This window comes from Podarcis vaucheri, assembly GCF_965113315.1.
Source record: "Podarcis vaucheri genome assembly, chromosome: 17".
Lineage (NCBI taxonomy): Eukaryota > Metazoa > Chordata > Lepidosauria > Squamata > Lacertidae > Podarcis > Podarcis vaucheri.
The window spans coordinates 38,379,922-38,399,026 of NC_138755.1; the positions used below are offsets into that span (position 1 = coordinate 38,379,922).

Sequence of the window (19,105 nt, forward strand, 5' to 3'; positions counted from 1 at the left end):
ACTTTGAACCTCTAAGGCGGGGGAGCAAAAAGAGTCCATTCCCATTCAATTAATCATTAATATATTCACTAAACTTATTTTTCCTTCAGAAGCCATACTTGTGCCCTCAAACCACCTCCCAGGCGGGCTTCTCATTGCTTGTCAACATCAAAACACTCATGTGATGCTTTTTAGTTCTGTGATGTTAAAATCCATAACACACTGAAACAGAATGGTTGCAATTTGACCACAAGGAGGCAAAAGATGTGACAGGCATAGTACTCATTCGGCTGTGTAAAATGCAAATATGTCCTCTCAAGTATGTATTTTACTTTTGGTAGTGGCAGATAAAGCTGGAGTTGTGTTCAAACTACAACTTTGTTAAGCATGGAGTTAAAGGAACCATAACCAGCTGTGAACATAGCCCTTCTGTCTAGGAGTAATGATTTGTCCAGAGAGATTTTCATATCGCCATCGGGGCCAGAGATCTACAAGGCACTCTGATTATCAGGAAAGTCACCAACCTCCTGGCAGACTCTGTGCTTTTGACGTAATGACCAGCAGAGGGCACTTTAGGATACTTCAGAAGACAGCACAAGTTACTAAACGAAGTGGAGGTGAGAATTTAACCTTACACTAACTACAAATACTTTATGCTAATCTAGTAACACTTTAAAGGTTCTGCCATGAAGATATATAAATAAGAAGAGAACGGATATCATGATGAACCCTAACTCCACCAGCAAGCATAATGTACCAGCTAGTCTATCAAGCTGCTTAGCTAGAATGGAGATTTTCTAGTTAGAGAGGCATATACTATCTAGACATGATATAGGGACCTTAAGAAATGTGCTATCATTATACAATTTATTTGGAGGGGAATATGACTGTGTAAGAAACTAGTCCTGCAGTTTAGGTTGAGTCAGAATACCAGGCCCATAATACATTATCTTTTAATTTACTGAGAAACGTTAGAAAGAAAACAAACATTTCTTATATAAAGAAAATGTATAATTTTTTTTAAAAATCATCATCAAAACATTCTTCCAGTTCTCCTTTAAAAATTATTATGCATTTGCATCTGACCACTCTTTGAACAGATGCTGATTTATCTAAGGTTTGCCTGGGTCTATTTCATCAAGAACGTTTGTGGCACTGGTTTTGTTCAATTCATTTGTGCTGTAACTCTATATTTAAAGGAATAAGAACATAGTGATGTAGCCCATGTTTTGCACTTAGAAGGCTGCTGGCATCTCTAGTTTGAAGGGGGGAGGGAAAGAATTTGGAAAACAATGAAAAGCTGTTGCCAACTGGAACAAATGATTACTGACCTAGGAGGATCAATGGTATGACTCAATATAAGGCAGCTCTTCAAACCATCACAAGCTGAATGGACAAAGGCAGAAGAGAGAATGAACAGAGCAGCCCAGACTCTCTGTGTTAACGTGTGTCTTTACACATTTCTGAAATGGGCCACACTTTATCAAAATAGTTGCCTCTCTTCAAATCAATGTATTTCAACTCTGCAAACGGTTCTTGCTGACACCTGACCCACTGTGATATACTTTCAGTGCCAGTGAAGCTGAAGCTAAATGGAGGAATCCTATTGAAGAGATTTTGGCTATTAAAATACAGAACAGGGTGCAACCATAACAGCAGGATTCTTTTCCTCCAAAAGACAAGAACTCTGACAAAACCGCACGCACAGACATATGTATGGTTTCTACCTGGGAATATTAATGAAAATAAGGCCTTCAATATTTGGAAGCTCAACTTCATGCTGGTCCACTTGAAGCTTGATTTCTTTATGAAGATTTCTTGTGTGGCTCATTTTCTGCAATCCAACTTTTACATAGACACCTTTGTTGTGAAACCTAGAAAAAGAAAGTCTTCATTCAACACAAACAGAACGCTTCATACTGCACCACTGGTTTTGCTTTCCTTGCTGATAAAAAATTGAAGATGAAAATGTATTCAGGGAGACTCATTTTTTCAAGGTAAGAAAATACTCAGGTGCAGAATATAGCTAAAACACAAGCTAAAACACATACACAAAAAGGTTGAACAACATGTACAACTACATACTACAGCTCCCAAGAATGGGACAATTCAAAACAAACCACTGATCTTCCCTGGTAGCCTGCCGTTTCATAGCATAACCTGGCTAAATACATCCTTAAATGGAAATATCAGGAAATTGAACTCAGAGTGAAAAAAACAGTTTGATCCTATGAATATTTACTAGGGAGCTATGTTGAAAGTGGTGTTTATGTAATATTTGTGCTTACTTACAAATCTACAATTTAAGCATAGGTGGAGGTACACCTTGTATCACTCTTACAAACAACAATTGCTGTTGCCCCGTCAGATCTCCAGAACCCCAAATAGTGCCTACCTTTCTTCAGCTCCCAGTTCATCCATCTCTCCCTTGCCCCCCTATAAAACTCACTCAAACTAGTTTCTTTGTTCCTGTACACACCCAAACCTAGTTTCCCATTATTTATCCTTAGTGGGGATGATGAGAGGAATGCTTCCTAAGGAGATTCCTAGCCTTTCAAGGCCATATACCCATAAATTCCCTAACAAAGGATGTAACTGGCAGCTTGGCTTCTGATCATTAAGGAATACTGAATAGTCAGAACACCCTAAACTGTGCTCCGAACTTCCAGGCAAGTCCACAACATTCTAATTCATCTTAAAACACATGGATTTTGCAGTGATGGGTTAAGCTGAGGCCGATTAATTATGGTTTGCAGTTGTGAAAGAAAGAAGCTCTTCAGAACAGTCATGTAAACAGATCTTGCTAGTGGTTTAAATCAGATAGGGAAAACCATATTACATAACCTGCCTACATGGTTCCAATTCACAGAGAGGGTGTGGCAGGAAGCCACAAAAAAGTGCTCCCACACCCACCTGTTTCAGATTGATGCAAGTGCAAATAAGGCTTTGCCTACACAATGGGACAATTCCAAGCTAATGTCCATTTATTGATGTACCTGATACCCCAGGGGAAAGTAAATATATATATTTAAAAGTAAATATATATATCTATATATAGGGATTATATATAGAGGCCAAAAATGTTACAGCAAGAACAAAATAATCTTAGGCAGTGTCAAAGACATAAGCATCCATGTTTTTCTCTGTGAATATGAATAAGAAAGTTTTATCCATTTGCACAAGAACAGGGCCCACATACCTGCTATTGAATTTGTCTGGCTCCTCTTCCCTGGCATGATGAAAACCTAGGCTCAGCTCTGCATCAATTCCAAGGCCACAGTAATTGTTCATTTGCACAATCTAATAAAATAGGAAAAGTAAAATTTTACCACCTAGTCCAGAATTAAAAATTTCCAACAAGCAGAACGGAACATTCACATCACAACCCCTTCAACTAGAGGCAACGGCCGATTCACGCACATCCACTGACACCCAACAACACACACACACGCATCACGGCAACCCAGAAGAAGCCAGAAAAGGGGGCGTAAAAGGGGCGGGGTGATAACAAAATAAACACGAGAAAAATACCTTTGGAGGCTCAGGCTCTAACACGCCATTTTCTGCACTTTCAATAGCCTCTTGAGCATCTAAAAGGATGGTCCAGCGATCCATAAGGACATCATCAGCTTCATCTACAGATATCAGAATGGAGTATGGATCTTCGCCACTATATCCAGCACCCCAGCGGAGCACCCTCCCCAAGTCATTACCTGTTTTTAAAAGGGACAAGTTTTTGTTAACAACCTATATGAAAGCAAAAGCCCTCACTCCAAAACAGATCGTGGCTACTACCTACTTCTGTGCCACATTTTTCTTTTAATGTAACCTGCAAATTTACAATGCTTTAAACTTTTTGTTGCACTTGACCTCATCATTAACAAATATTCTGCTCGCCAGAACAGCAAACCAGAGTATTTTCAGGGGAGGAGGGAACCTGTGAAAGTCATGAGTGCAAATAACAATTTCGCATTGTTGTTCCTGAAATCCAGTTTCAAACTCACCTGTTCCCAAAGGTAAAATAGCCACAGATGGCTCTGAACAGGCAAGCTTGTGTCTGATCTCTTCCAAGGCGCCAAGAACCCAACCAACAGTGCCATCGCCACCACACACCAGTATTCGGAAACATGGAATTTGAGAGAATGTGTGAAACCTTCAATATAAAAAGCAAAACACAAGTGAGAACAACTTATTTGAAGGAATGCTATTAAATTCAAACACACATTCAGGTCTCTAATTATTTAGTGGATATAGGGTTGTAGCCTAAATCTCAAAAATATGTGTTTCATGTGATCCAAAGTTCCCTTCCAACAAGTTGTGCAGTTCTTTGAATGCAGGACCACATGTTTATATCCAGAGTGTTATGGGACTTACCAAGTGGTTTCCAAATGTATATGAAGTATGCCTAGCTAGACTAATGCTAAAAAGAGAGAGTGAAAAAGACTCCAACTACTAGTACAACAAAGAACCACTGGTAGCAATTTTAACTGATTTTTTTTAGATAAAAAAGCATTATAGACACTTATTTATTTCAACACTTGGAAGGTTAGCCCCCCAAGGAGGCTTTCATATAAACAATCCCATAGAAATAATAAAAGTGGCCACTGCTACCTTAAGACTGAAAGATGTAGCAAACAGCAAAAGGCAAATAGATTGACTCTTTAAGTCAGATAATAACAGTTCACTCTAATTTTCAATAAAAGACAAGAAAGATCATTAGACTTTGCAGTTTTCACTCTCAGTTCACACTTGGGACATCACTGTACAAACAAATGAGCTTCTGTTGCATTTGTTTAACTGCTGCCAAATGCCAGATGTAAAAATAGAAATGCTATTTATTAAGCCCACCCCTACAGTTCTGTGAGCTGACAGTAAAAGCTGTTGGAAATGGTGAAAAGGTTTATTATTTGACATGAGGGTTATACATAATGCCACTGAGTCTTTTGGCATTGACAGTGATCATCCTCAGCTGTACTACCACTCACACTGCAGCTGTGCCCAGTTTCCACAATGCAAAGCTTTTGGAACTAATGGCTGGGGTCCAAAGACCTGGAGAAGAAGTCCTGCACATCCATGAGGCTTTGGATTGGCAATCTGCAAACAGGAGCTCTACACCACTACTAAAGCATGGGGTTTCAGAAATTATTTATGACGTAGCATAGCAGCTATGTTCAAAGAAAAGATGAAACCCCTAACCAATCCCAGTAGACAGCTGCTAAGACCTTGGAAGAACCGTAAACAGTTTTTCAAAACCCAACCCTTGTGTTTGTTTGCTGGCCAATGTTGAAAGCAAGTATGCCTTTATGACGACATTGTGAGAAAACAGTTTTAAGTAAAAATGAACTATGGGTTGGATTCAGCTGAACAGTTCCACTAGCAGGAACTAAATTAGACTTTCTCTCCCTCTCCTCTAGAGCTGGGCGATACATCATCCAAAAACGGTATGAAGTCCATATTGTGATATCAGTTTCACAATTTTTGACCTGGCAATACAGCACAAATCATGGTGTGTGTGTGTGTGTGTGTGTCTGAACTACAGTGGTGCCTCGCAAGACGAAATTAATCCGTTCCGCGAGTATCTTCGTCTAGCGTTTTTTTTGTCTTGCGAAGCAACCCTATTAGCGGCTTAGTGCTATTAAAGGCTTAGCGGCTTAGAAAAAGGGGGTGGGGGGGCGGAAAAAAATCTCAAGACTCGCAAGACATTTTCGTCTTGCGAAGCAAGCCCATAGGGAAATTCGCCCTGCGAAGCGCATTGAAAAACGGAAAACCCTTTCGTCTAGCGGGTTTTCCGTCTTGCGAGGCATTCGTCTGTATCAAAAATCACTATGTGGGCGGAAACCATGAAGCCAGCCAATGCCTCTACATAGCTCCATCCTTATTTCAGACATCATGCTGTATCAGTATCTCACGGTGTTTAGCTGATGCTATATCAATGTTGAAAACCAGGTATCGCCCAGCCCTACTCTCCTCCCACTGTGCATGCCCCACCCCAAATCAGTTCTGGGAGGTTGGGAGAACCTCCACATCCCTGCATGGGGGGAGGAGAGAGCAGACATTTCTACCTGGCAAGGAGAAATACTTGTGCCGATGGCACGGTTGTAATAGTGCAATGTTGAATTGCACCCAAAGCACAAATTCTTAAACCAGCTCTATCACACACAATGCCATATCATGGAAGGGGCTTCAAGGAGGGGAAACGGTGAGGTGGGAAATGGGTACAGCAGTTTGATTGGGAGGAAAAGGTTACTGGTTTCATTCATTGTATATACACCCAATTCTTTCTCCAAGGACCTTACATGTGGCTCTCAGATAGTCTCCTCACCTAAGCATTGTTGAGGATCAAGCAGCTTAGTTTCAGCAGCTGAACTGTATAATTTTCTTTCGAGACTAGGAAGTGGAAGAATGAAAGCAAGGAGCCCTACACATAATAATAATAATAATAATAATAATAATAATAATACATTAATAGAGATATCTGAATTGGGCAAATCCTAATAATTACCCAGGCAGTGGTCCTCCATTCGTTAGTTCAAAGACTTGATGAGGATTTAACAGTTTTCTAAAACTGTAGAGCAAAGCCCGGCCTTTAAGTCCTCCACTCTTTGGATTCACAAATACAAGCAATGGGCAGCAGTTCTGAGGAAGGTTGGTTTGCTAGAAGAGGGGGAAAGTATTGGTTAAACAACGCTGCACATGTACTCAAACAGACACCATTCCAAAAATACCTAATGAAGCCTAAAAAAGGAAAACATAAAACATGGGCTTCTAAGAGGCTCAGGGCACTATCTACTTTACCTCATTCTCAGTTTTAGGTTTTTTCACTGCAGCATAAAAAAAAAACAATTTTAAGAATTACAGGGGTGTTTTTGCCCCTCTTTTTTGTACATGCAAGCAATGCAGGAGCTCAGCACTTAAGGCTAAATAAGGAACTAAACCATTTCCTACAATATAAATGATGCAAATTCTGTACTTTTGGGAAGTAATATGTACACAGGTGGTGAACTATAATTTAGCTCTTCTACACATTTATTTATTGCATGTATATACTGCTCTTCATCTGAGGACCACAAGGCGGTTTACAGTATAAAAACACAAAAATACATAACACAATAAAAACCAAACAATACTCCTCCAGTTTAAAAGGCTATAGAAGAGGACTGTTTTTGCTTGGCGCCTGAAGATATGTAATCAAGGCTTCAGGCAAGACTCCCTGGGGAGAGCATCCCACAAACACATTAACAAGCAACAGCTATACAGCTGATTTATTATGTCTGAAGTGGTTCATAAACATTATTGCAGCTTACAACTAACTTGTAAGATAATCAGGTGGTGGCATATCTAACAGCGCCCACTAAGAGGGCAGCACCATACTTCAACTGTAACTGCAACCATCATGTTTTCTGTTTGAAGTAGAATCAATATGTTTGTTTCTTTAAATACCGTATTTTCCGCTCTATAAGACGCACCAGACCGTCTTGGTCTGGTTTTGGGAGGAGGATTAACAAGAAAAAATATATTCTGAATCCCAGAAGCCAGAACAGCAAGAGGGATCGCTGCGCAGCGAAAGCAGGGATCCCTCTTGCTGTTCTGGCTTCTGGGATAGCTGCGCAGCCTGCATTCGCTCCATAAGATGCACACACATTTCCCCTTACTTTTTAGGAGGGAAAAAGTGAGTCAAAAAATACGGTATATCCCTGGGATGAATGATGGGGGTGGGGCTTCGGCATGTGTACACAACTTGTTTAAAAAGATATGTATATGCTGTTCCTACTGCACCCACTTGCTCCAAACAAGACTTAGCCTACCCACACCAATAATGTTTTCTTACATAAAATGCGGTGCCACTCTGAGTTCATGACAGAGGCAAGATTGCAACAATCCTCAATTTATAATCGGAATTGAGGATAAGGTACTGATTGTTTCAGGCAGCTGCTAAAACACATGGACAGCTTGCTTCTATCTCTGTAGGCAACTGGTAATCATACCAGCAATGGAAGAAAGCAACTTTTGTTAGCTTAGGCAAATAAGAGCTGGCAGCTACAGAGAGAGATTGATTCTGCATAGAATGAATGACCTAACACAACCAAACCCAGATCTGTTTGTGCCTACAGATCAACAATGGCAGGATACATCATGAGATGTATCAGACATCACACCCTGGTTCGCACTAACCACAATTTGGAACTGAAAAAATGCTGAGCTGCTGACCACATTGGCAAACTATGTTTTAGAACAGGTTCTCTGCTTTGGTTTTCCATTTGTTCAAAACTTAAGATGCACAGGTCACCATAGGCAGAGCAACGGTGCTAACTACAGGCTGGTAAATTCAGATATCACATGTAAACCACGGTTAGCACAATTCATGATTTGCTAACCCACTCCAGACCATAGTTTCAAATTATGGTCTGATGGCCAATCATAAACCACCGTTCATCCTCAGCCATTGGTACTTGCTTCATTGTTACTTAATTGTTGGTTTAAATTTACACAAATACACCTGAAAAAGAACCCCTGAATCTAAAAGACTAGCATTTTTAACTAGCTAGTTCAGATAGGACTATTATTCTGCTTCTATATTCTATATGCACTAGAATAGCTCTTCCCTTTTAATCATTAGAATACTTGGCATGATTACAATGGGCCTCAACTTCCTAGTGATTGTATGTGGAGTGAAACAAATGTGAAACCACTATGATTACATAAACATTAGTGCTTCCAAAATCACTTTTGGTTAACAGCAGTTGAGCATGTCATTCAAATCACAAACCATGGTTTGTCTTAACTATGGTTAGTTAAATCAGGGTAGCTCATACAGTATGGTTTGAAGTTAGCTTGTTTCCATTAACCCTAGCTAAGATTAGCCACACTCTGGGTCCAGATGACAGCAATCTAAAATGGAAGAAAGAGCTTTTTAAGTCCTCCTCACAGCCGTGCTGCTGAAGAAAGGCGGCAGGAGTGCAAGAGCAAAGCTCACTGCAGTTTCTTCTAGTATTACTAAACTATAGCTTAGCATTACGTGTTTGTGACTTTCGCGCTTTACTTTCCATGAAGGAAAAGCTCAATATAAGAAGCCACTCCTGTTTATCTTTGCATCTCTCTTCCTGCAGCAGTTTTCCCTGCTCTTCACTCTCACAATTCTCAGAGAAAATGAGAACCATGCAGGGATAAACAGAGAAAATCAAGCAGTAGCTCCTCTGTTCCCATGTGTGATCTTAAATTTTCTTGGCCTGTAGATGGGGGAGACTTCAGGCATCTCAAAGGCAAAGCTGCTGAGATGAAGAGTAGGGATTACCAGCGCGGTACTTCCTATGATGCCTGCAAACAATTTCAGTACAGTGGTACCTCGGGTTAAGTACTTAATTCGTTCCAGAGGTCCGTTCTTAACCTGAAACTGTTCTTAACCTGAAGCACCACTTTAGCTAATGGGGCCTCCCGCTGCCGCCGGAGCACGATTTCTGTTCTCATCCTGAAGCAAAGTTCTTAACCCGAGGTACTATTTCTGGGTTAGCGGAGTCTGTAACCTGAAGCGTATGTAACCTGAGGTACCACTGTAAATACCACCATTAAAAATCATAATGCATGAGATATTATTTGTTCTTCCTGTGCAGTTCCTGTTTGCACAGGTTCAGCCTGTCCTATATGCTCCCACGGCACCCAATTTGTGTTATGCCCCAACTCGATGGCAGTCATTTTGTTACTGGTGCCTCTGAAACTTTCTCAAAATTCCAAACGTGCCCACTGGCCTGAACAAGTTGGTGAATGCTGGTGTAACCTGACTCTTATTTATGTTAATCCAGTTTCTGAATTAAAATAATATGCACGGGGGCCTCTGCAATGGTGATGGAAAAACAGCAAGAACCGTCGCTCTCGCCGTTTATCTTCAAGTTAGAGTGGAGGCTTTCCAAAAGCTTCATTATAAATCAAAGATATATGCAACTGCACCCATTATTCATCATGCAATCTTCAAAGCCTATATTTAGAATGCCATTTTTCCTACACTTCATAAGAAAAAAAAAAGGCCTGTTCTGGCCCCAGATGCAAGCACCAGCAATAGCACAATCCAGCACTGCAAAAATAATGCAACCAACAGGTTAGGTAGTGAATAAATCTGTCTGGAGAGAAAGACCTAAGCTGTTGGTCTCATTCATGTACCTGCTACTTTCACACACATATACCTTGCTGAATGGCATGTATATCTCACCACAGGGAAGAGGCTCCCGTACTAACGCAAATGCTTGCTTAAGAGGGCACAATGCATTCTCATATTTCAGGAGACTTAAACTTGGCAAAGTAGTTTAGAAATTACTTATGAGCTCACACAACAGGCTTCAAGAGAGCCAAGTAGATATGGACTCATTTTTAAAGGGTACCTTAAAGTGGAGTAAATTAATCCATCATTAGGCTCTCAACATACAGACAGCTTTGTTATTTAAGTCACATTTTAACTATCCTTCAAGATTATAAATGTTAAAGCTGTTTTTCTTTTAGGTAGAACAAAAATAGCTCATTATTTTAAGGACAAAACCAAACATGACTGTTCTTTGTTTATAACCACACATTCCTTTGTTGGCAGTAAACTTTGCTCCATTCCCTTATTTGTTAATTGCTCCCATCCCCTCCATAGCCAGAGTAAAATGGCCAAGCAAAGTAGGGCTGGATTTAATTTATTTTCATGTGGAGTTCATAGAATCATAGAATTATGGAACTGTAGAATTGGAAGGAACCCTGAGGGCCACCTAGTCCAACCCACTGAAATGCAGGAATCTCAACTGGATCACACATGACAGATGACCATCCAACCTCTGCTTTGCACATGAAACATGCTATATTTATCGTCTGAGCATTAGTTAATTTCTTATAGAACTTGGAAGCCAATTGTTCTTACCAGAACTTCAGGGATGACAACTGCAGTTAGTGGCTTGTCATTAACAGTGGTGTCTTTAGCTAGCATATAGAGTCTTTCGGCTTCAGCAAAACATGAAATTTCTAGTACAACAGCACCTAGAACAAATTAATTCAAGAATAATTTTTTAAAGGCCATACACACATAAATGCACATAGTGATATGATGCAATATCTTTATCGTGTCACTAAAGGGTATATCCAATGAAGATTGAGTGCACTGAACGCAGCTCAGCTCACAAAAGTTAAAGAGGCTTAAACCTGGTCAGGTTGGTACCTCTGGGTGATTGAAGTTATTCTTTGACAATATGAGCACAGCTATGATACACCTTTTTGATGGTACCTTCTCTACCCAACAGAAGGTCAGTTTCTCCCAATGGAGTTTCTATGGGAAAGGGTCATGGCTCAGTGGTAAACCACATGCTTTGCATCAGAGGGTCTCCTGTTCAATTCCTAGCATCTCCAGGTAGGTTTGGGAGAGACCCCTAAAGACCTAAAGAGTCACTGCCAGTCACTGAAGACAGCACTGAGACTGATGAACCAGCGCTCTGACTTGGTATATGTCAATGTCCCATATTCCTACGTAGACAGAACACTCTTTGACATTTTAGTGCTTAGCACACCACCTTCCAGATCAATTTGCCATCTGACCATGAGCAGTTAAGGTCAGAAGAGCTGCAAATCAATATCTAAGAGCTCAAACAGGGCCGGAATCTAAGCTAAACATAAGAGGGGACAATAAGTACTTAGCATCTTGAATAGTGAACTTAATCTTCCTCCAGAGAGGACAGCTGTGCTACAAATTGCTATGTTTTTCAACAGGTTGTCAAGAAAAGTAGGGGGATTTCAAATCTGTTCAAGGGAAACATGAAACAGGGCTCCAAGATGAAATCCTCAGAAGGCATTCTTGCTCATATTGCTTGTTCCCCATGTGCCACATCATTGGCTTGCGGAGATAGTAACATTTATGTTACAGCACGAGTAAGTATCTTTGCACGTTGCAGGACAAAGTGAGATAAGTAGACTGTGTTGATGGTAAAGCGTACTTCCACCCTTAAGAAGATCACTGAAATAGGAATTACGCAAGATGCACGGTATGATTTTAATGGGCATCATAGGAAGGTATGCAACACAGAACCTTTCAACATAACCTGTTTTTTTTTCTAAATACACATTTGTTTCCAGTTTTTCCAGGCTGATGTTTTTGGTTTTTGTTACAGTGCAATTGCATCTTCACAAGTACATTTTGACATATTTCCAGGTAGCATGTTCATAGCCTTTGTAAATGGGATGCACATTTGGTTCCAGCACAAAACTCTTACGTTTTCAGGAGAAAAATGCATGCACCTGTGAAAGAAAAGCCTACTCAAGTCTTGGGCAGGAGAGTGGCCCTGGCTTCTAGTCACGGAATGCTTCCCAAACATCCTTGACCTCTAGGCAGTATGCTGGTAGCTTGCAGTAAAACTGTAGCAGGGATTATTCAGTTGTACAGCTGCCACAATAATCATTCCAACCCACGGCAAGAACAAACTACACATTTGAATGTAACTGTAAACATTATCCAGGAGAGTACTGCTTTTTTCATGGATAAATTTCTTGCCTGGTCCCAGTGAAAACTGCGATAGAGAAGTGGTCAAGACAGGCACCTACTGGCGCTCTGAACGAGCAGGGAATGCATGTTGTTTCTCTCCCAATCCTTGAAGAAACATTGGGTTGATTTGGTACTCTACATATGCTGAGTTCAGAAGCAAGCCTCAGACCTGCATGCTTCCTCCCGGCAGCCCACCACAAAAAGAAGTAAACACTTGCACAATAAGGTCCCACCATGCGCCCCTTATAAGGGACACGGGTGGCGCTGTGGGTTAAACCACAGAGCCTAGGACTTGCCGATCAGAAGGTCGGCATTCAAATCCCCATGACGGGGTGAGCTCCCGTTGCTCGGTCCCTGCTCCTGCCAACCTAGCAGTTCGAAAGCACGTCAAAGTGCAAGTAGATAAATAGGTAGAGATGGCGACGGACACAGCAGCCTAGTCAGACTCCTTTGCTTTTAGTTAAGCTTTTAAGTAGTTTTTAAAGTAGTTTTTAGCCACTTCCTGGTTTTAAACTCTCAGTTTTAACGTCTTATCAGCTGTTTTATCACCTCCTCACTTCCCTTTGCTTTTAGTTTATTGTTTTATTGTTTTTATTGTTTATTGTTTTACTGGAGTACGGCGGAGCAGAGCAGTGGGTCGAGGGAAGCCACTATCTACCTCCGAACAGATAAATAGGTAGATAAACAGGTACCGCTCTGGCGGGAAGGTAAACAGCGTTTCCGTGCGCTACTCTGGTTCACCAGAAGCGGCTTAGTCATGCTGGCCCCATGACCCGGAAGCTGTACGCTGGCTCCCTCGGCCAATAAAGCGAGATGAGCACCGCAACCCCAGAGTCATTCACGACTGGACCTAATGGTCAGGGGTCCCTTTACCTTTAACGTACAGCCCTCCCACCTCCTTCCCAAAGCTGGGAAAACGCTAACTAGGCTTTGGGAAGGAGACACGGACTCTAGGACCCCGTCACAACCCTCACACTTCCTTTCTAAAGCCCAGTGCCTCACTTAGTTTGTTTTTGGAAGGTGGCACAAGGGTTGGGTGTGTTTGTGTCAAATGTTGCTGTACTTGGGTCATGCATTGGACCACCCTACTATGGACCATAAATATTCAGAACAATCTTTCAGATCATTCCAGCTCAGACATAATCCATGTTGGCTTGTTAAGCTGCATGAGCTTTGTGCCTGCAGCCCCATTCTCCTTCCCTACCTTCTTGGCAACAGCAGCAGCAACTCCCGGCGACGGCTCCTCAAGCCCCGGGCAACCCTACTCCCTCACCGGCCTCGGCCAGCCTCCTGCTCCACCCGCCGCCGCCTCCCCCGCCGCCGCCGGCCACCTCGGCCCCGCCGCCGCCCCTCCTCCGCCCGCTATCGCCGCCACCACAACAGCCGCCGCCTCAGCTGGGCCCATGCCTGCCGGGAGCGGCGGCGGCAGCAGCAGCGCCCCGGCGCCCTTCCCTCACGGCGGCGACCGGGCCCTGAATGAGCAGGAGAAGGAGCTCAAGCGGCGCCTCAAGCGGCTCTACCCGGCCGTGGACGAGCAGGAGACGCCGCTGCCGCGCTCCTGGAGCCCGAAGGACAAATTCAGCTACATCGGCCTCTCGCAGAACAACCTGCGCGTCCACTACAAAGGTAGAGGGACAGAGGGAGGGCGAGGCCGAGGCCACCGCCATTCCCAGGCCCCCTCCGCCTCTTCCTCCGAAAGGCAGGCTGAGAAACTCCCAGGGAAGCTCTGAACGTCTCCCCCGAAACCGTCGGGAGGCTTCGGTTGTTGCCTTTCTCCGCTGAGGTCGGTGGACCCCGAGCCTAGGCTTCCTTCTCCTCCTTCTCCTGTCAGCTGCCTCCTCCCCCCCACCCCCAAAGCTTGGAGGTTCCCCAGCAAGGGGGAGGGGAAAAAATTGAAACTTGCACTTTCGTGCGTCCCTCCCGGCGTGACGCTGCACGCTGACGTCACGGGGCTGTAATGGTGGTGTGCCTCGAGATTTTTTTCATCAAACAAGTGTGCCTTTGCCCAAAAAAGGTTGGGAAACACTGCAATAAAGGGATATGAGCACCACAACCCCAGTCGGCCACGACTGGACCTAATGGTCAGGGGTCCCCTTTACCTTTACCTTCTATGCGCCTCTTATGCCTGAATATAAAAATCACTAGATTACTACATGCAGCGAAGGGATTCAGAGGAAGCAGACATGCCAAAAGACCTCTTCCAATCTCACCATATGAAGAGCGAGAGATGCAAAACATTTGAACAGACCCAAAGGTGGCACTTTATAACCAAACACTTTTTACACAGCCATTAAACTCAAGATAAAACGCTATCGTCCTACCTTGAGATGAATATACGTGGCTCACAGAAACTAGATTTGCTGAAAAAGTAGAAAAAGCAAAACTTATTTTCTATGTGTAACATTAAAATGTCTATCCACACCCCCTCCCCCGGGGTGGAAACAAACTATAGGTTACCGAAATAAATTTTAAAATTTAATGCTGTCCCATTTTGCACACATTCTGTGAGATCAGTCTTGTTTATTTGAAGATGCATGAATTTTAAACACAGATTGCCCATGGATTTAAAGCTAAAGGCTTCAGGACAATAAACAGGATCAACTGGTTCGCAGCAGAACAAAGCTGGTTCCAAATCCTGCTAATGGAATATATTAGCTTGAGTAATAAACACAAATCGTATTCAAGATGCCTATTAATCTTAATTTAAATTGTTGTAGCGAACGCTGCATGGGTGGGATTCCAAAGGGATGCAAGCATAGCTCTGTGCGTGCAATGGAGCTTCTGTGGAGAACCTTCGCTCCTTCTGTGGTCAATTTTTGAAAAGTGATGAAGTGGTCAGGAGACCCATGTAGTCGCTGTATAGCACTGAGCATCACACAATGTCCAATAGCTAGGCCACAGACCCACATATCTTCACTTCCCCCCACATCCCCCTTCTTTGCCAAAAGCCCAGCCAAGTTGGATATAAACAATCCAGTAGCATTCGCTGGCTTCTGGCTCTTTTGCGCAATCTGTTTAAGCCCACATAAAATTTTATTTCACCTTATTCATTTAAAACTTAAACCTCAATTGACAAATAGATTAAGGGGAAATACAAAACAATCATTCACGCAAAAAGGGGATATGTTCAAGAAATACCTACAAAAATATAATAACGACATAACATCTATGGCAGCGTTTGAATGACCCTTGTGTAAATTAAACATTATTAAATAAGGGAAAATGGTACGATATGTTGTAAGAAAGTATTAGCAAATATATTAAGAGTGAGGTATTAAGTATAAGTACATTCAATGTTGTAAATGTAAATTACATCGGGAAATGACGGGAAGTCTATTTGGACATAGTTTAGTTTATTGGATTTTACTTTGGTTTATTTTTGTTTAGTTAGAAAGTATAAGAAAAGAGCACGTATAAGTACAAGTTTAAATCAATATTTAACAGTATAATTATTTAAGGTTATCACTATTATTAGTTTTATGTTTTCTTTGTACATGTATTTAAGATTGTGTATGATATCCTTGGATGTCAACAAATAAATAAACAAACAAATAAATAAACTTTTAAACGTCCAAATACTTCAAAATGGCTTACAAATGAAGTGTGCTCAAAACCAATCAGGTTTTCATATAAAGTAATATAAATAACATTTTTTTAAAACCCCAATGAGTATTGTTTCAGAGAAAAAACAAATATAAAAGGCAGTACAAATAACTGTGGGGAAGAACAGGTGACAATCTATGTTTGAGGCATTTCATTAAATATTGGCCTCTGCTTTACAACTTATAAGACATAGCACCAAGAAAAATAATGCACCGAAGGTTCAAAAAACAAGACTGAGAACGACAGAGTGCCTTTTAGTGTGTCTCAGTATTTAAAATAGATTTTTATTTGACAATGGACACGCCCAGATAATTAAATATCATCTTAATAAAGCAAGATATGAACTTCCTGTACCTACACACAACTGCTTTGCTCCTCCCTTTGTGTGAGTAGAGAAACAAGCCAGAAAGCTTCAGTTAACTAATAGTTTCCTATGATATCTGAATTGTGAATTGCCCTGAGAGCTTCCACACATGCCAGTAAAAGGAAGCTATCTTTAAAGCCTGGGTGCAGAGACAAATCAGTAGCTGTGTGAGTGGAAGTCAGTGCAAAAAATTCCACTAGCACAACTGGACTTTCCTCCCCTCTCCTCCTTTCCACGCAACCCCTCCATATCAGTTTGTGGGGGTCTGCAGAACCCCTAGAACAGCAGATCGTTCTGTTGGAGGCTGAAACGCGTACGCCGATGAAATCCTGGGAAGAGCGTGATGATTAATTCCTCCCACGGCTTCATGTCTTGGCTTATTTGGAAGCTACTAACCATAGTTTCCTAGCTCTGACATAATGAGAAACAATGGTTAGCAGTGGGCTCACTCATGTGAAGTACGGGCAAAGCAGACGTAAGCGGATGTGTGAGGATTGTTCATATGTCAGTTCATATAGCCATTTGATCATCTGAAAGCAGCCAGAGATGAAAACATAAACTGTTTTGGTATGCGACTTACTTTTGAGGCTTAATTCATCTCTGAGGATGTTTGTGTATTCATCTGTAGAGAGATGAGGTGGCAGACCACCAACAAACAAATGTACCCGCGTAGCTGATATATTGTTTTCTACAATGTAAAATCTTGTTTGATTCATCTGACGTAGTGATGTCTGTAAAAGGGAAAAGACAGCTGAGAAGTCACATTATAAATACAAGGCATACAGAGAGAATGTTAAGATTCCAATAAGCAGAAACTCTTGCCTCCAACTACCAAAAACAGTTACCAGACCACTAAGCCTGCCTGCGTAAGAGAACTTCCTTTTTGTTTGGACTTGTGCAATTGTTCTCATTTTGTGCTACATGTTAGCAAAAGGTTGAGGAGTACTGGTTAAATGCATGGCAATCAAAATGCCAGAGTTATGAGCAACCTCTCAAATAATTCTAGATTACATGTCACAAAACTCTGAATTGCATGACTGACGAAAATACACGATGCAAGTAAAGACGCATACTGTAATGTTTAGTACCCTTCTCAAAATATGCAGTTCCCCCAGGTAATTTGGAATACGTCAAGATGAATGTGCAGTGGAAGGAGTTAAGATGATAATGGAATTTGGGGTAGCTAGTGAAGGGAACAAGAGTCTACAAGGCAAGAGGGAAAGATAGGAATTTGTGAAGAGACCTAAGCCAACGACCTTGGAAATACGTGTCAACTACTCCCTCTCTGTTTCTGATTATTTTGATAATGCTAAAAAAAGAAGCCAGCCCACAGGGAGGCTTTAACCCTGTGGAAACCTATTCCTAAAAGGTCCCCAGAATTCCCTGGCTATATCTTTCATCACCACTGTGTGTGTATATATACCATATATTTTGCTCTGTGACTTTTTCCCTCCTAAAAAGTAAGGGCAAATGTGTGTTCGTCTTATGGAGCGAATGCAGGCTGTGCAGCTATCCCAGAAGCCAGAACAGCAAGAGGGATTGCTGCTTTCACTGCGCAGTGATCCCTCTTGCTGTTCTGGCTTCTGAGATTCAGAATATTTTTTTTCTTGTTTCCCTCCTCCAAAAACTAGTTGCGTCTTATGGTCTGGTGCGTCTTATAGAGCGAAAAATACGGTATATGTTTATTTTAAGGGTTCTCACCTTCCCACACCACCTTCCCCTTAAGGAGGCATGTCTAATTCTTCCTGGCCATTTTTGCTGAGGTTGGGGCGAGTTCTCTGAAGAAGCTGGACCCTGAAAAACCCCTTTACCTCCCCTGCCTTCTGACATATTCTGCCCACACATTTTCAAGCTTTGCTCAGCCAGAAGATACTTGCTTCAATTTTTTAAAACCCCCAAAGAGGTTGGGGGGACATGGGATGGGATGGTACAAAGCAGGTCTCAACATTCTAAAATGGGTAAGCTCTAGAAAGACCCACAAAGTTGTTTTTACATGGAAACAAAAGGAATTCAGCTGGGAAATAGACGAACAGGGGACTGAAATAATGAGCAAGGCATCGTGAGCATCAGCGGCTCTCTCCTTGTCCAAAGAATGGGATGAGGCGAATGCTAACGGGAGGACTTGAGGCACAGCTGCTTTTTGGCTGCTTCAGGAATTGTAGTTACTACAACAGCTGGGGTGCTTTTTTCTATGTGATGCCTCACCAGGAAGCAGAATGCACAAATCAGAACGGAAGAGATAATAGATGCATTTTAAAGTGGTATGTGCAGCTATTAGCAGTGGCTGGCAAGAGCTAGCAACTTTTTGTCTGAATTTCTTCTCGTTTGGTTTAAATATAAAGTCCAGTAATGATGTAAAAATGAGAACATTGATTCAATAAAGAAATATGGGAGAGTGGTACTGTAGACATCTCTTTCTTTGTTTACCTTTCTTATGTCTTGGAATCTGCTGAGAATCAATTCGTGATCATCCAGAACCATTCGCTGAACTAAGGGGGAAGAAAAAAATCAATTCATATGTGGTTCTTTTTTATTTATTTTTAAAAAATGTGCAGTTCATTAGCACGCTAAGCACTGCCAATGAGGACACTAATTTATCCAGTTAAATTTAACCTTCCAAGCAGAAAGTGAAAATGCCAGAAACGACAATTAAAAGAACAAAACCC

The 19,105-nt window shown here is 41.7% G+C and overlaps 1 protein-coding gene across 1 annotated transcript in view; it reads right to left on the reverse strand.

The window, feature by feature from the left end:
• DGKQ (diacylglycerol kinase theta) overlaps positions 1-19,105 on the reverse strand; it is a gene marked incomplete at its 5' end in the record, with an annotated part of 75,305 nt that overhangs the window by 12,040 nt on the left and 44,160 nt on the right. Inside the window, 9 exons of the mRNA XM_082204674.1 lie at positions 1,707-1,853; positions 3,179-3,279; positions 3,511-3,692; positions 3,984-4,132; positions 6,482-6,633; positions 10,865-10,980; positions 14,794-14,832; positions 17,020-17,170; positions 18,867-18,928. Coding sequence (XP_082060800.1) covers positions 1,707-1,853; positions 3,179-3,279; positions 3,511-3,692; positions 3,984-4,132; positions 6,482-6,633; positions 10,865-10,980; positions 14,794-14,832; positions 17,020-17,170; positions 18,867-18,928 — 1,099 coding nt within the window. The remainder of the gene's footprint in view (positions 1-1,706; positions 1,854-3,178; positions 3,280-3,510; positions 3,693-3,983; positions 4,133-6,481; positions 6,634-10,864; positions 10,981-14,793; positions 14,833-17,019; positions 17,171-18,866; positions 18,929-19,105) is intronic.